Source organism: Andrographis paniculata, unplaced genomic scaffold (genome assembly GCF_009805555.1).
Source record: "Andrographis paniculata isolate CXL003 unplaced genomic scaffold, ASM980555v1 Contig66END, whole genome shotgun sequence".
NCBI lineage: Eukaryota > Viridiplantae > Streptophyta > Magnoliopsida > Lamiales > Acanthaceae > Andrographis > Andrographis paniculata.
Genome location: NW_026137602.1, coordinates 4,478,120 through 4,492,330, shown reverse-complemented (window position 1 = coordinate 4,492,330; position 14,211 = coordinate 4,478,120). Strand labels below are relative to the sequence as shown.

Sequence of the window (14,211 nt, the reverse complement as noted above, 5' to 3'; positions counted from 1 at the left end):
ACAAACACGACGACGGACGTCATATTCATAATAATTATGACGTCATAAATGTAAATATTCAATGGGCCAGTAATTAAACTTTTTAGGCCCAATATTATATCGGGCCTTTATTGAAAGCCCAATTTTTATATAGGGAAACAAAATATGTGAAAATCACAACTTCCATGCGACGTGGCCACAAAGCAACAGTGAATTCTCAATTTTGCCCCTCAAATAGCGCTGATTTAAATACTAATAAGAAGGGTTGTGATACAGTACGACGCGGCGTTTCAACTCCTGTCAATAGATAGATATTTTTGGCAAAGGCGAGGCTCCAACTCATTGCCACTTATGCGATAATCTTCGGAGTCGGTTACCTTCGGGAGTTCGAACTCGGCCCCAGAATTCCTTGTCCGTGTTGTAGATCTGCCTGGCGTCATCGTGTCGAGGGTTCAATGTGCCCCGATTTCTGGGTTTTGTGCGTTTTTGATCGATTTTGAGTTTCGCTGGTGGACGAGGAGTATTCTGAGGGTTGTGATCTTAGTCTTGGTGGTATATATATTTGATTCCGAGGGAGAAAGTTGTTTTTCCTTCATTTTATATGGATTGTAAATTTTGATTTGGTTCTGCGTATCGGGTTTAGGATTTCAATCGGCGGGTTAGGGTTTTAGTTTCCGGTTATTGATTATCTGATTTAGGGTAGTTGATTTGGGGTCCGGGTTACGGTTCTGCGTGGGATTGTGATTGTTGAGGTATGGATGGATCAAGAAATTTGAATTCCAGGCTTTCGACTTCGCCGCCATCGGCGGACTCAAAGCCGCCGCCTAAGCAGTGGGGAGTGGCGGAACCGTTGTCGCTGGCGGGGCCCTCCGATGTGGATATTCAGAGAACTAAGGAATTGGAGAAGGTTCGGTTTTTTCCCCTTTTTTGGGTTAATTTTAGTGTGTGACGTGACATTTAATTGAGATCGAACGTTTTTGTTACTGTGTTATTAGGTTTTGGTGAATGCCGGACTGTATGAGAGTGCAGAGGAATCTGCTAAGCGGGAAGAGGTTCTTGGAAGGCTCAAACAGGTGTTCTTTTATTTTAGATCCCTGCTATGGTTTTAGGCATCAATTACAAAGCTGTTAATGTAATTTTGGTAAATTGTATATGCAAAAGTTACATCATGAAGTTGAATGGATTTTGATTGCAGAATTGGCCTTGTGAATATTGTTTTTGTAAACTTTGTTTCTTTGTTAAGGATTTCGATGCTAAAGTATAGTTTGACTCTCTTTATAGCGATACTGTTGTCCTTCCATTCAATTGGTTGTTTGCAAATGAAGTATGGGTGTTTTTGTTTGAAGGTTTGGATTTTTTAGTTGGGATTTGAATAGTAAAAAATTTGAATTGAAATAGTTGTATGATATGATATAAATAGGTAATAGGCGTTGATGTGATGTTTTGAATGTAAAATTGATTTTTAAAATAATATAGAAAATGAAAATTAGTGTTTGATTTGATGTTTTTTTGGGAAGAGTTTTTTTTGGATGAATAGTGGATTTTTTTGCAAAATCTCTCGAACAAATACACCCTATAGATTTTTGAGGTGAAATAAAAATGGGAAAATCTGTGAAATTTTAACTGGCAGCGTTTACATTTGGGATGCCAGCAATCAGCTTTCATTCCTCATATGATTGGGAATTTAAATTTGAAGAACCTATCTATGGGCCTGGACCTGGGATTATTTATTCTCTTGTTTCATGTAACATGTGAGTTGGTTTATTAACAATGGCTCATGGTAGGGAAAGCAGAGATCGTGTGTATCGAATTTGTGTGATTACAGTCAAAATGCACTCTGCTCGAAAGAGTTCTCTGCGATATTAAAGGAAAGATGGGCAGTTGTATTTCAAATTTCCATTGAAGTTGTTTAGCAATCATCTTCCTTACATGTCCTTTTTGCCTGTGTGCTTCTTTTATTTTTTTCTCTTAATCGAACCCCCTTCTCAAGACTTTCTTTTTCTTCATCCTTGTGTGCAGTCTAAATTTCTGTAGATATTTTGTTGGCTATAATAATTTGTCAAATTTATTAATCATTTTAAACCTAGGAGTATTAGGTTTCGTGATGTTGCTGAAACTGATGTTTTTGCCTTTAATTTATAAATTTTTTATGCTTTAGATTGTGAAAGATTGGGTGAAAGAGCTTACAAGATTGAGGGGATATACTGATCAAATGGTGGAAGATGCCAATGCTGTCATTTTAACTTTTGGTTCTTATAGACTTGGAGTAAGGATTTCATATATTCTTGTTTGTCTTTATTCTTTACATATAATAATATGTTTTATACTGATTTTTAATGCGTTGGAAGGTACATGGTCCTGGAGCAGATATTGATGCATTATGTGTTGGGCCTTCCTATGTTAGTCGGGAGGTACAAATTGATATATTGTGCTATATCTTAGATCTAGTCTTAGTCATTCTGCCTAATTTTTATTTTCTACTAAATTTCCAGGAGGACTTCTTTTACGTACTTCATAATATCTTAGATGCAACAGAAGAAGTTACTGAACTTCAACCGGTACCTGATGCTCACGTCCCTGTAATGAAATTCAAGTTTGATGGGATATCAATTGATCTTCTATATGCAAGCGTTTCTCTCTTGGTTGTACCAGATGTAAGTTTTCTGATGTTCCTTATACATTATATTTAACTACATATAGGTAGGAATATACTTCTGGTTATCTTTATCTAGAAGCAATTATGATATTATTGTGAAATATGCTTTTTTGTTCATATTGGGTACAGTTGGTATTGTTTCACCGCCATAGATTGGCTGTTTTTTTAACTCTCCTCCCCATGTTTGTATGGTTCTAGTGTTCTCTAAAGAAATAACATCCTATTGCAAACTAAGTTCTCGAACTCTGCGACTAATTTTCGCTTCCAAATTTTTATTTCCATGCCTGATACGGTACAAATTTACAAATAGGGCTATGATTTTCAAAACTAATGATGTGATGGTTGACCACACTTGGAACAGCTCACTTTGATATCTCATTTAACTATTTTTGAGGTGTTCAAATTAAGCAAGTGGCGAAGTTTTCTCCTAAAATGTAACTATATAATTATACATATTTTCAGATGCTTCAATTGAACATATTAAATGATGTAACTACAATATCCATTAACAAGATGGTAGTTCCCCAGTTATGTCATTGTTTTCTCCTAAAATGTTCTATTATCTTGTTTAACACCATCTTTGGATAAGATGATTTTTTAAAAAGAATTTTGTGTGTCTGTGTGTGTGACAGGATTTAGATATTTCAAATACCTCTATCTTGTACAACATAGATGAGCCAACTGTAAGGAGTCTTAATGGCTGTCGAGTAGCAGATCAAATTCTGAAGCTTGTTCCAAATGTTGAGGTAATAATAATTTGCCTGTGATCTTAAATTGCCACCTTGTTGTGTAGGGTGAGATTTCCCTCTAACTATTTAGTTTGCCTTATATTAATCTGAAATTGCAGAACTTTCGGATCACACTACGTTGCATAAAGTTCTGGGCCAAGAGACGAGGGGTTTATTCTAATGTAAGTATATTTATGTCAGTTTTACTATATATCCATGTTACAGGTTTATGGTTTTCACAAAATGGCGTATTCAATGTTTATAAATTTCAGGTCACAGGGTTTCTTGGTGGTGTGAACTGGGCACTTCTTGTTGCTCGGCTGTGCCAATTTTATCCTATGGCAAATCCCAGTATGCTTGTTTCTCGCTTCTTCAGGGTTTATACAGTCTGGCGTTGGCCTAATCCGATCATGCTTTGTGAAATCGAGGATGATGAAATCGGGTTTTCTATATGGGATCCACGAAAAAATCCTTGGGACCGAAACCATCTCATGCCTATAATAACACCTGCATACCCTTGCATGAATTCTAGTTACAATGTTTCAGCAAGTACTCTCCGGGTTATGATGGAACAATTCCAGTTTGGAAACAAAGTTTGCGAGGTAAAAAATCTTAAAATTGTTTGGCATGCAAACCAGACCTTAACAGAGTAACATCGCCCATGTAACAGTTGTCTATTAGTGAATATGGCTATTGATTTTGGATATGATTTGGATATTGCAGGATATTGAGCTGAACAAATCACAGTGGAGTGCTTTGTTTGAACCCTATTTGTTCTTTGAGAACTACAAAAATTATCTGCAGGTCGATATTATTGCTGCAGATTCTGATGATTTACGTTCTTGGAAAGGTTGGGTTGAGTCCCGCCTGAGGCAGCTAACTCTGATGGTAATGTCTTCCTCTTTCGAATGATCCTATGGTTGTATTAAAATTTATTATTTCACGAATGTTTATGGTTTTTCGTACGTTCACTTTCCTGTTTTGGTTCTTTATTGAACACATGCAGATAGAGAGAGACACCCTGGGAAAATTGCAGTGTCATCCTTATCCCCATGACTATACAGATTCGTCGAAGCAGTGTGCTCATTGTGCCTTTTTCATGGGTTTACAAAGGAAGCAAGGTGAAGTCATTCAAGAAGGCCAGCAATTTGATATCCGCAAGACCGTTGATGAGTTTAGGCATCAAATAAACTCATACTTGTACTGGAAGCCCAGGATGGAAATATATGTTTCTCATGTTCGTAGAAAGCAAATTCCCTCTTATGTATTCCCCGAGGGCTACAAAAGAAGCCGGCATACTAGGCACATGAGTCAGCATGTTGACAGGACCTCCACTGAGAGCAGAGACTCTTGCAGACCAGATTCTGCTGAAAGAATCCCAAAACGGAAAACAGAGATTGATGGATCAGAACCAAAGGAATATCCGCAAAAGAAGTATTCTATTAGTCCTCCAAGACAAGTTTCTGATTCACCGGATATCGTCTGTTCAAGAGTTGGGAGTGGAGTGATATCTGATATGGCAATAGAAAAGAGCAATGATAATGGATCTATTAAGCATGAAATGACTCGGGAAGCAATCCCTATGGCTCCTGGATCCGTCTCTGCTCAATCTACTGGGAATGACCTGCAACTTGTTGATAGAGATAAAGAGATCAGTGATCAGGGAATGCCATCTTCTGGACATTCAGACACTGGTTTCAACTCAAGTTCCTGTAATGATGACCTTGCAAGTAACAGCGGGATTAACATAGAAACCAGCAATGAAAGGCCTTCACTGGATAGTGGATCATCTGAATCTGACCGACAGAGCGATGCTTCACGTTTTGGCGATGGATTACGGGAGAAGTTAGAGGTTTTGGATATAAGTTCCCTTCATCCCTCATCCTTTAATTTATATTTTCAATTATTTTATGCCTTGTATTAAATTAGCATTGCCCTCATTCATCTTTTTTGTGTTTTTGTTCTTGTGAAGCCTAATGCTGCTGCGCTTGCAATGGTTCTCAACGAGGGGGTCGGATCAGAACCTGTTCAGAAGAATGTGATGAGGCATGTTCACAGAAATCCGATAACTGGATGTGCTTTCTGAGTATCATTTTACAATTTTACGTCTTTATGCTTCCTATTCTTGGTTCTGTTCTCCCTTTTATGCAGCAGTAGGCCGAGTCTGACATCAACTGCATGATTGAGATGGTAGGGTTGCATCTGTACTGATGAATGGCAATATTGCTCGACCGTGAGCCAGCAGTTGGCCGGTAAGTACCCTAATTATTCCGCGGCTTTCACCATATCACTACTACTATTTTTCCAGGCAAATATAGCCACAGCTTTCAATCTTTTAAGAGACAGAAAGAAAAACACAAGCAAGCAGTAAATGTAGCATCCAGAGACCCCTCAAGAAAACACTTTGCATTCGATGTTAAGGTGCAATCCAAATTGAAAAGATTAGGAAGAAATACATATATTATATATGGGTATGGTTTAAGAGAGAGAGAGAGAAGAAAAGAAAAGAAAGAGGAAAAAGGGATTATGTTTGTTTGCTTTGCTTGCTTTTGATAGAGAGATGTGTGTTTTGTGGGTTCTAAATTTTAAGTAGTAGTAATTGTTACTCTTGTATGAATTGGATCCATTAACTAGGTAGGAGGAATGGTTTGTTAGTTTGCTACTTTGAACTCAACTAATTAATATATATATATATATAATCTGTTTTCATCATTTTGTTTATTTGATTGTGGGATCTTTTATTTCAATTTGTATTGGTGATTGGATATGTGAACAAGATTTGAATGTGTAAGGGCATGTTATGTGTTGTTCTTAGGGCATGAAATTTTTCATATTTGAATTTTGGTATTTCGAATACTTTAATCCAAAATGGAAAAAAATTATGTTTTGTTTGGATTGTGTATTCAGGTTGACTTGATAATTAAAATATAAAAATCAGATGTGAAATTATTTATTATTATATTTCAATTTATAAAAATTATGATGTGTTCGGACAGAGTCTATTGTATGTCAGATTTGTTAGAGTTTTGAATGATTTGAAACTAAATAAAGTTAACTTGAACTTAACTTGAATAAATTCATTTCATTTTTGGGTTGACAGTCCTTTTTTTTTTTTTTATCCTCATGGCTAAATTTCGACACAAACTTTACTTTCAAACCGATGTAGAGAAAAGAAAAAAACAATACAACATTAGTATAATTCAAAGACCAAGAAAATCTTCCAATTGAGCTGAAACATCCAGAAAACACAAAACCCTTGTTCCATTTACTTACTGCATAATAGAACAATACACAAATATATATATATATATAAGTGTTCAAAAGTAGATAAGATCGATTAGATCATAAATACAAAACAGTTAAAAAGTTCTTCCCACAAAGCCTCCTTCACTTGATATATATATATATATATATATCTTCAAGACAAGAGTCTCCCCTGTTTCCTTCCACCTGCAAATCATCAACAACCAACACTTCATACACTCATCTGTTAGAACCAAAATCCATTACACATTAGGAGGAAAATAAACTCACGAGACAACTTAGGAAGCTCCGAGCTTTTAAGCACGCGCAGCCTCTTCACGCTCGAAACAAACATGCTACCATCAAGTAAATCCAATCAAGACACAAATTTTTCTTCGAAAAAAATCCGAATAGAATCATATCCATGGACACAATTAACAAAAACATAAAATGCAAAGTGAGATGGGATGCTTACTCCCAAGGTACATCACCAACAAGCATCCTATCCCCTTCATTATCCTCGTACACAAGTGTATATTCTCCACTTCCATCTAAAATCCCTTCGATCTTTTCCCCGCCATCACTGCCTCCGACGCAAGAATCCCTTTGCGCTAAAAATTTCGAAACACAACAACCAATCAATCCATCTTTATTATCATATCATTAAATAGATTCCCAATTTGTTTATTGCATCAAGTAGAGAGAGACCTGCAAGAAGCCCTCTAAATAGCTCATCAACAGCATATGATAGCTTCTCATAACTGTCATAAGCTTTAAGATCAACTTTTCTACCAATTGGAATCCCATCCATGTTGATCTTCACAAAAGGGGTTCTTGTGGAGTTCTCAACAGGTTTTGGGGATGGATCTTTTGTTGGAGATTCCGAGGTTAATTTTGAAGAACTTATGTTCTTCCTGAATGAACGGACAGGAGGCCATCCCACAACTGGAGCAGGTGCAGTCCTAATTGTTCAAAAATCATTATAAAAATCAAGCTCTAATACTAAATATATATATATATATATATATACATGATGATTCAGATTTCAAACAGAAGCCAATCATAGGAAGATAAACAAGAATAACAATAATTAAAAAAAAAAGGAAAACAAAAAAGAGAATGAGGATATAGCCGAGAAAAGGTGTGCAGCTTTGTGAGGGAGAAGGGAATCAATCCAAAACAATCCATAGGGCACAGCAGACAATAAAGAATTAAAGGTAGACAAAATGTATGGACCACCAAGAAAATTACATATCATGTGCAGATGTTGAGCAAAACAGGGAAAAGCCACCAAGAACTTAAAAATATAGAAAATAAATAAAACACACAAACATAGAGAGACAACAATTGGTACTGAAGAAAAAAGAAAAAAAAAAGAAGAACCTTTTTTGTGCAGTGGTGTTTTCTGATGGCTTTGGGTGCAGATGTTGGAGGAAAGGAGGAGAAAGCTTGGGCTGCTGCTGCCATGGAGATTGGTTCAAGACAGGGGTTTTGGGGGAGAAGTAGGCCCTGTTGTTATTATTATTATTATTATTATTATTATCTGAAGAGGTGTTGTTCTTGTTCTTGTTGTTCATGGTGGTCCTTCTCCAATCTTCTTCTTCTCCAGGTGGCCCTAGGCTCAGCTCTAGCTTCTTCTCCTCTGATTCTCCCATTTTTGGGAGCGTCCAATCACTGCAATCTTTTGGAATCAAATCCAGCAAGTGAGGACACCCTCCTCCATCTTCTCTTGAGTACCCCTCCATTTCTGCTTTCTTTTTTCTTAATGTTTTAATGAGAAAGAAGAGAAATCTTTTGCACTGCAAAAACAACCAAATTTCAGAAAAAAAATGTGATAAAACAATATATGGATATGAAGTGAGGTTAATGAAGCTCATAATAAGAAAGCCAACATTCTTATGCACCACCAAAAAAGCTCTTCTTCTTCTTCTTCTTCTTCTTCAACTTTTAGAGAGAGAAAACTCAAGCTTAAGGGATCAAGAACCTAATCTTGAATCAGATGATGATATACAATACAAAACAATATTATTAGAGAAACAGAAATATGGAAGAAGGGGAAGGAAGATGCCTATTATTATAGCTTCTGGATTGTAAATCTTTGCTTTGCTTTTATGGCCCTTTTTTTATTTATTAGTATTATTATTTATTGGCATGCTCAGCTCAGACTGGGTGGAGTGGGTTGTCTTTGTCTCTTCCTACAACACCCTTCTCTCTCTCTCTCTCTCACTATATATCTCTATGTCTATATATACATACAGGCATAAGTATAACCCCACTACAGTTTCTCACTCCTAACCCTTTTATAATTAAGACACGTTTGTGGTACATATAAATGTCTATATATCTAATATCTACATATATAATAATAATAATAATATTATGAGGAACAATACCAACACAAGTGTCCCCAAAACTGGAAACCAATTTTCTTAAGCTTCAAAATCCCCAAATTTGGGAAATTAGGGTTTCATAAAATTTCTCAATAAATTAAATTAAATTCAATAACCTGGGCAGAAGAAGAAAAGCTCGATACTGAAAACCATCCATTCATCAGCCAGCATTGATTGCAATAACTAATAAATAAATAAGTGGTAGCAGACATACAGAAAAAGGGATTCGGGCGATCCATTTCTGGAGAAGGAGGAGACTGAGAGCTAGCAGTGTAATAAAAACATGGCAGGTCCGGTCCGGTCCGGTCCGATCCGGTCCGACGGTGTCTTGATCTTCTTCTTCGTCTTCATCTTCATGATTTTGTGTGTTTTGATGACTGAGTATGGTCGATTTCAGATCAATTTGAATGCGACAGGACAGAGCCTGACCTCACCCCCCGCCATGGCTAATGGCGAAAACCATCGGTCGATTTCCAGCCCTTGGATTCGATGATCCGACGGCTTGTGATCAGCCAGCCCTTCAAGATAAGTTGGTTGCTTTGTTTTGAGATTACAATATTTTTTAAAAAAATTAAGAAAATATGAGTATAATAAATTTTTATATTATAAAATATGGCATTAAATAATTGTTATCTTCCCACAAGCCATTTTCACAAACTACTAAACAAAGGTTAAGTTTGGTCGGAAGGTGGAGATTATAGTTAGAATTAAAAAAATTATTTTATACTTGTGAAATAAAGTATAAGATATGGATCTATATTTTTATTATAGATAAATTTAAAATATTTTTAAATAATATATATTTTATTTAATAAAATATATATTATTTAAAAACGAATATTATATAATATATTTCCTCCCGATTATGAATTTATGATCGTTTTGGTTAGTACATTGTATTTCAGTTACGGTAAATTATTAAGTTAATAATAATAATTTGTGATATTATTTTATTATTTTTTTATATGATTAGTATGGTTGATATTTTAAATATTTTTAGTATTATATCTCAATAAAAATATATATAATATTGATATCATTTTGTTGATAATAAATTTGTATACTATAATATAAATAAAAAACAAATGTATTTATTTATTTATAATTAATTTAAATTTTAGTTTTTTAAATATATAGAATTTTGAGCTTTTCTTATTTTGAATTCGAGACATTTCAATTCGGTTGGAATTGATTTTATTCAATTGAATTTTCATGTTTGTTTGAATTTGACAAACTTTGGATAAAAAATCTAAATTGTTCACCCCTACCTAAACTTACCTTTAGTTGTTTAGGTTGTGTTTGTTTGGGGATTGAATTTTAAATACATTATTCATCCTTTTTTTAAAAAAAAATAATAAATCAAATACATATTTTTTATTTTTTATATTATACTAAAAATTAATTTTACATTTAACACGTATTTATATCACATCAGACAATTATTCAAATTCAAAATTTTTACTATTTAAATTCCAACTTAAAATTCAAACTCCCAAACAAACACACCCTAAATTTCCCAATTGGCCATTTGCAAATATTGAATTTTTAATAGCTCATACATCGAACATAAATAAATAAATATATATATAATGAAGATATTGTTTGTTTGGTGTTTTGATTTGGATTATTTTTAAAATGAAATATAAAGAATTATGACCATAATATGAAAAATTATATTTTAAATAAAATATTGAATTTTAGTAAAATAATAGAATATATATATATATTTTAACTGCGTTAGGTTAAAATAGTTAGACAAAGAAAGCATAAAGTTTTAGCAACACACTCGTACGTGCGTGCATGCATGGATGCTCGTATTCCGGACCTCCACTCCAGGACCTTCTAAACAATTTCAAAATGACGTAAGGTGACGCGGGTGCATGTGAGCCAGGGGAGTTTGGGCTCTCGAGGCCGGCTAGGCTAGGGTAGGCTTGCAGAAGCCAGCAGCTTGGATACTCTGATACGCAACTCAAAAGGCATCCCGCACCGCCCGTACGATGTCTGACACGTGTCGAAAATCTGGCCGTCGAAGTGGGCTCCAGCGAAGGGAATCATTAGCGGCGCGTGGACGAGCCTCGGCTTTCCGACGTCGGATCGGCTCGCCCAAGTCGGCGCCATTATTGCTTACTGTGCAGGTGCACCTGATTTGATGGGGCCCACCCAGATTCACCACTTATTAATTACGTGGATAATAATTATTTATTATTACCATTAAAATTATATTTAAATAATATTATGATTAATTACGTGGATAATATTATTATCGAATTTATTTTAACCCATTAAAGTTATATTTAAAATTTTGTGATTTAGAATGTGTCTCCATGTTGACAAAATTACATTAAAATTATTTTATTTTACTAATTGTAAATAAATACTGGCTTTGTTATTTTTATTTTTATATTTTTTATATATAATGTAAAAAATTATATAAATAATATAAAAATAATAAATATGTATAATATATATATATTTTTTTTGAAAAATTCTTGTTCTAATAAATTATTTTTTATCAAATTTTGATGATCCAATTTAATAATTATTTTCAAATGTACAGTATAAAACTTTAGAATATTACATCAATTAATTACTCCCTATGTTCCAAAAGTGTTGTTAGTTTTTTTATATTTGTACGTTCCAAAATAATTGTGTTGTTTTCTGTGGTTTCTATTTTATAATAAAATTACTCTTATTTTTTTAAACGTAACCATAATTATTACTCTAATCTACTTTTTAAAATCCTTCGTAAAATAGAGCATTACAATATTTTACATTCTATTTTATACTAATTTTTAATTAAATACTATTATTATTTAATTTTCGTGTCAAATCTCAACAAGATGACTCTTCTGGGACGAGAAGAGTATTATATATTTATTTATATATATATATATATATATGAAGTAAACGAATTATTTAAGTATTCTATTTGTATTTAAATAATATTTTTACAAAATATATTTTTATTAAAAAAGTATAGAATTAAATGAAAGAAAATCAGAATGAATAGAACTCGTTCTGTATCTACCATTGAGGTGTACGGCGTGGCTAAATAATGTCATTTCATTATCAACAATAATTTATATGACAAATTTTACGTTAAAACTAAAAATATTACTCAATGCTTTCAACACCAATATTTATCCATTTGCTCACATTTTTCGAAAGCTAATGATGCTTTACTTTTATTTTTAATTTTTTTTTCTACTATTATTATTACTTCGTTACACTTAGGGTGTGTTTGTTTGGGGGTTTGGATTTTGAGTTTTTGAATAGTAAAAATTTTGAATTTGAATAGTTGTATGATGTGATATAAATAGGGTTTGATGTGATGTTTTGAATGTAAAATTGATTTTTAGTATAATATAAAAAATGAAAAATAGGTGTTGATGTAATTTTTCAACAAAAATAAAGTAAAATTCAAAGATATAGAAAATATCCTTAAACTTGATTAATTAGTGCCTGAGATTAGGAATCTCTAAACACTGTATGGTACAGAAAATAAACTGGAAAATAAAAGACTGAAATTTAAAGTGGTGATCCCCAAATCTGACTTTGCTTTGTTGAAGTTGATTGAAGATGCCTTGCCAAATGATGATCCAAATCCTTAAATATTCTTTGAAGACAACGTTCAGAACCGTTGCACTGTTTCACCAACCGTTCCCACCAGTTACAGAACTCAGAACTGCCTCTTTCATTGACACATGTCTTTAACCGCCTCGCCAACCGCATAACCCAACGACCGACCAACCGACCAATCTAGATACATAATTGGTCGCCAGATCAAAAGACTCACTGGTCGCCCCATCAAACGACCACTATTTGGTCTCTTCAATCGTCTGACCTATCAACAGACCTTTCTTCGCCCGACTTCCTTTTTCGACCGACCCCCATAGCAGCCAACCTTTGTATCAACCGACCCATTTATCCGACTGCGGATAATCCGACCTGCTTGCCCGACTGCGGACCATCTGACTTGCTTATCTGATTGAGAACCCACCGACTGACTCTGGATACCTTATTATTATTATTATTATTATTATTTTTTGTGCGTAACAATAGGTGTTTGATTTGATATTTTTGGGGGGAAAAAATTGGATGAATAGTGAAAATCTACCAAAATCCTTCAAACAAACACACCCTTAGTGTGTCATCTTTTCATTCCGTCTATCTACTTATTATGTCACTTGTTTTTTTAAAAAAAAATTATTCATTTTAATCACATACTCCCTCCGTCTCGGTGAAAGAGCGGTGTTTGCTTTTTGTACGTATATTTTTTAATATTAGTATTATATTAAATTGTAGTAAAAAAGACAGAAATACTCCTACTAGTATAGTATAATATAAAAATAATGGCATTTGTGTAATATATTGTAAGTTGTAAGAGTATTTATTATGTTATGTGAGTAGTACAATACTAAATTAGAAAATGGTAACCTTGTTTTAGGACGAACGAAAATGGAAAATGACAACCTTTCAATGAGACGGAGGGAGTATTAAATTTATAATTTTCTTAAAATTTTAATATGACTGATTAATTATCTTAATTTTAAGCTAAAATTATTATTATTATACGATAATTATTTGATTAATATATTTTTAATTATTTATTAATTATATTATCTTAAATTCTCGTGTCTACCGTAAATGAGACCATATGGCCTAAAACAGAGTATTATTATCATTACTATTATATTTAAGTGTGAAAAGTACATCCTACTAATATATAAATTTTAATTACAATAAATTTCTTACTGACTTCTATTAATTAATAAAATATTATTATTTTTAATTTACTAAAAAATTTCTTGATTCGATAGGAGAAATTATTTTAAAATGCCAAATTACTCTCTTTGGCTCACCTAAATTATTTATATTAACTTAGATAAAGAATTTTAGTTATTGTATAATTAATAAGTAATTAAAAAATATATTAGTAAAAATAATTATTCCATCCATCCTAGATAATATGAGCCTATTATTATTATTGTAGTTACTAGAATTAAGGTAAAGTATAATTAATAAATAATTAACAAATGTATTAGTAAAAATAATTATTATATACTAAAAATAATTGTAAATTAAGATTAAAATAACTAAGTAGTTTGATTAAAATTAAAATTTTAAAATATAATTAATGTGTATAACCAATTTTTTAAAGAAAAAAAAAATGACAAGTTAGATGAGACAGACGAAAATAAAAAATAAAGACAAA

General features: G+C 33.1%; 2 protein-coding genes and 1 non-coding gene across 5 annotated transcripts; 2 read left to right on the top strand and 1 right to left on the bottom strand.

Annotated features, from left to right (window-relative positions):
• Positions 1-253: 253 nt before the first annotated feature.
• On the top strand, positions 254-6,075 carry LOC127263089 (nuclear poly(A) polymerase 4-like). 3 transcript variants are annotated; one of them, XM_051292033.1, is made up of 12 exons: positions 254-886; positions 975-1,052; positions 2,138-2,245; positions 2,328-2,390; positions 2,472-2,633; positions 3,268-3,381; positions 3,483-3,545; positions 3,636-3,965; positions 4,087-4,251; positions 4,370-5,215; positions 5,336-5,409; positions 5,518-6,075. In XM_051292033.1, exons 1-12 carry the CDS (start codon positions 734-736, stop codon positions 5,543-5,545), a joined length of 2,184 nt encoding a protein of 727 aa, XP_051147990.1. In that variant the 5' UTR covers positions 254-733; the 3' UTR covers positions 5,546-6,075. The 3 variants fall into 3 exon arrangements, with proteins under 3 accessions (XP_051147990.1, XP_051147989.1, XP_051147988.1); XM_051292032.1 differs by having other exon boundaries at positions 5,515-6,075; XM_051292031.1 differs by having other exon boundaries at positions 5,336-6,075.
• On the top strand, positions 1,766-1,912 carry LOC127263220 (small nucleolar RNA snoR135). Its single transcript, XR_007841394.1, has one exon. It is a non-coding gene; the product is annotated as a small nucleolar RNA snoR135 (small nucleolar RNA).
• Positions 6,076-6,600: 525 nt separating the features above from the next.
• Positions 6,601-8,797, bottom strand: LOC127263164 (auxin-responsive protein IAA26-like). Its single transcript, XM_051292153.1, has 6 exons — positions 8,499-8,797; positions 7,990-8,405; positions 7,315-7,568; positions 7,082-7,217; positions 6,898-6,962; positions 6,601-6,813 (listed from the first exon to the last, which is right to left on the bottom strand). The coding sequence occupies exons 2-6, from the start codon at positions 8,349-8,351 to the stop codon at positions 6,782-6,784; spliced, it is 849 nt and encodes a 282-aa protein (XP_051148110.1). The 5' UTR covers positions 8,352-8,405; positions 8,499-8,797; the 3' UTR covers positions 6,601-6,781.
• Positions 8,798-14,211: the final 5,414 nt, after the last annotated feature.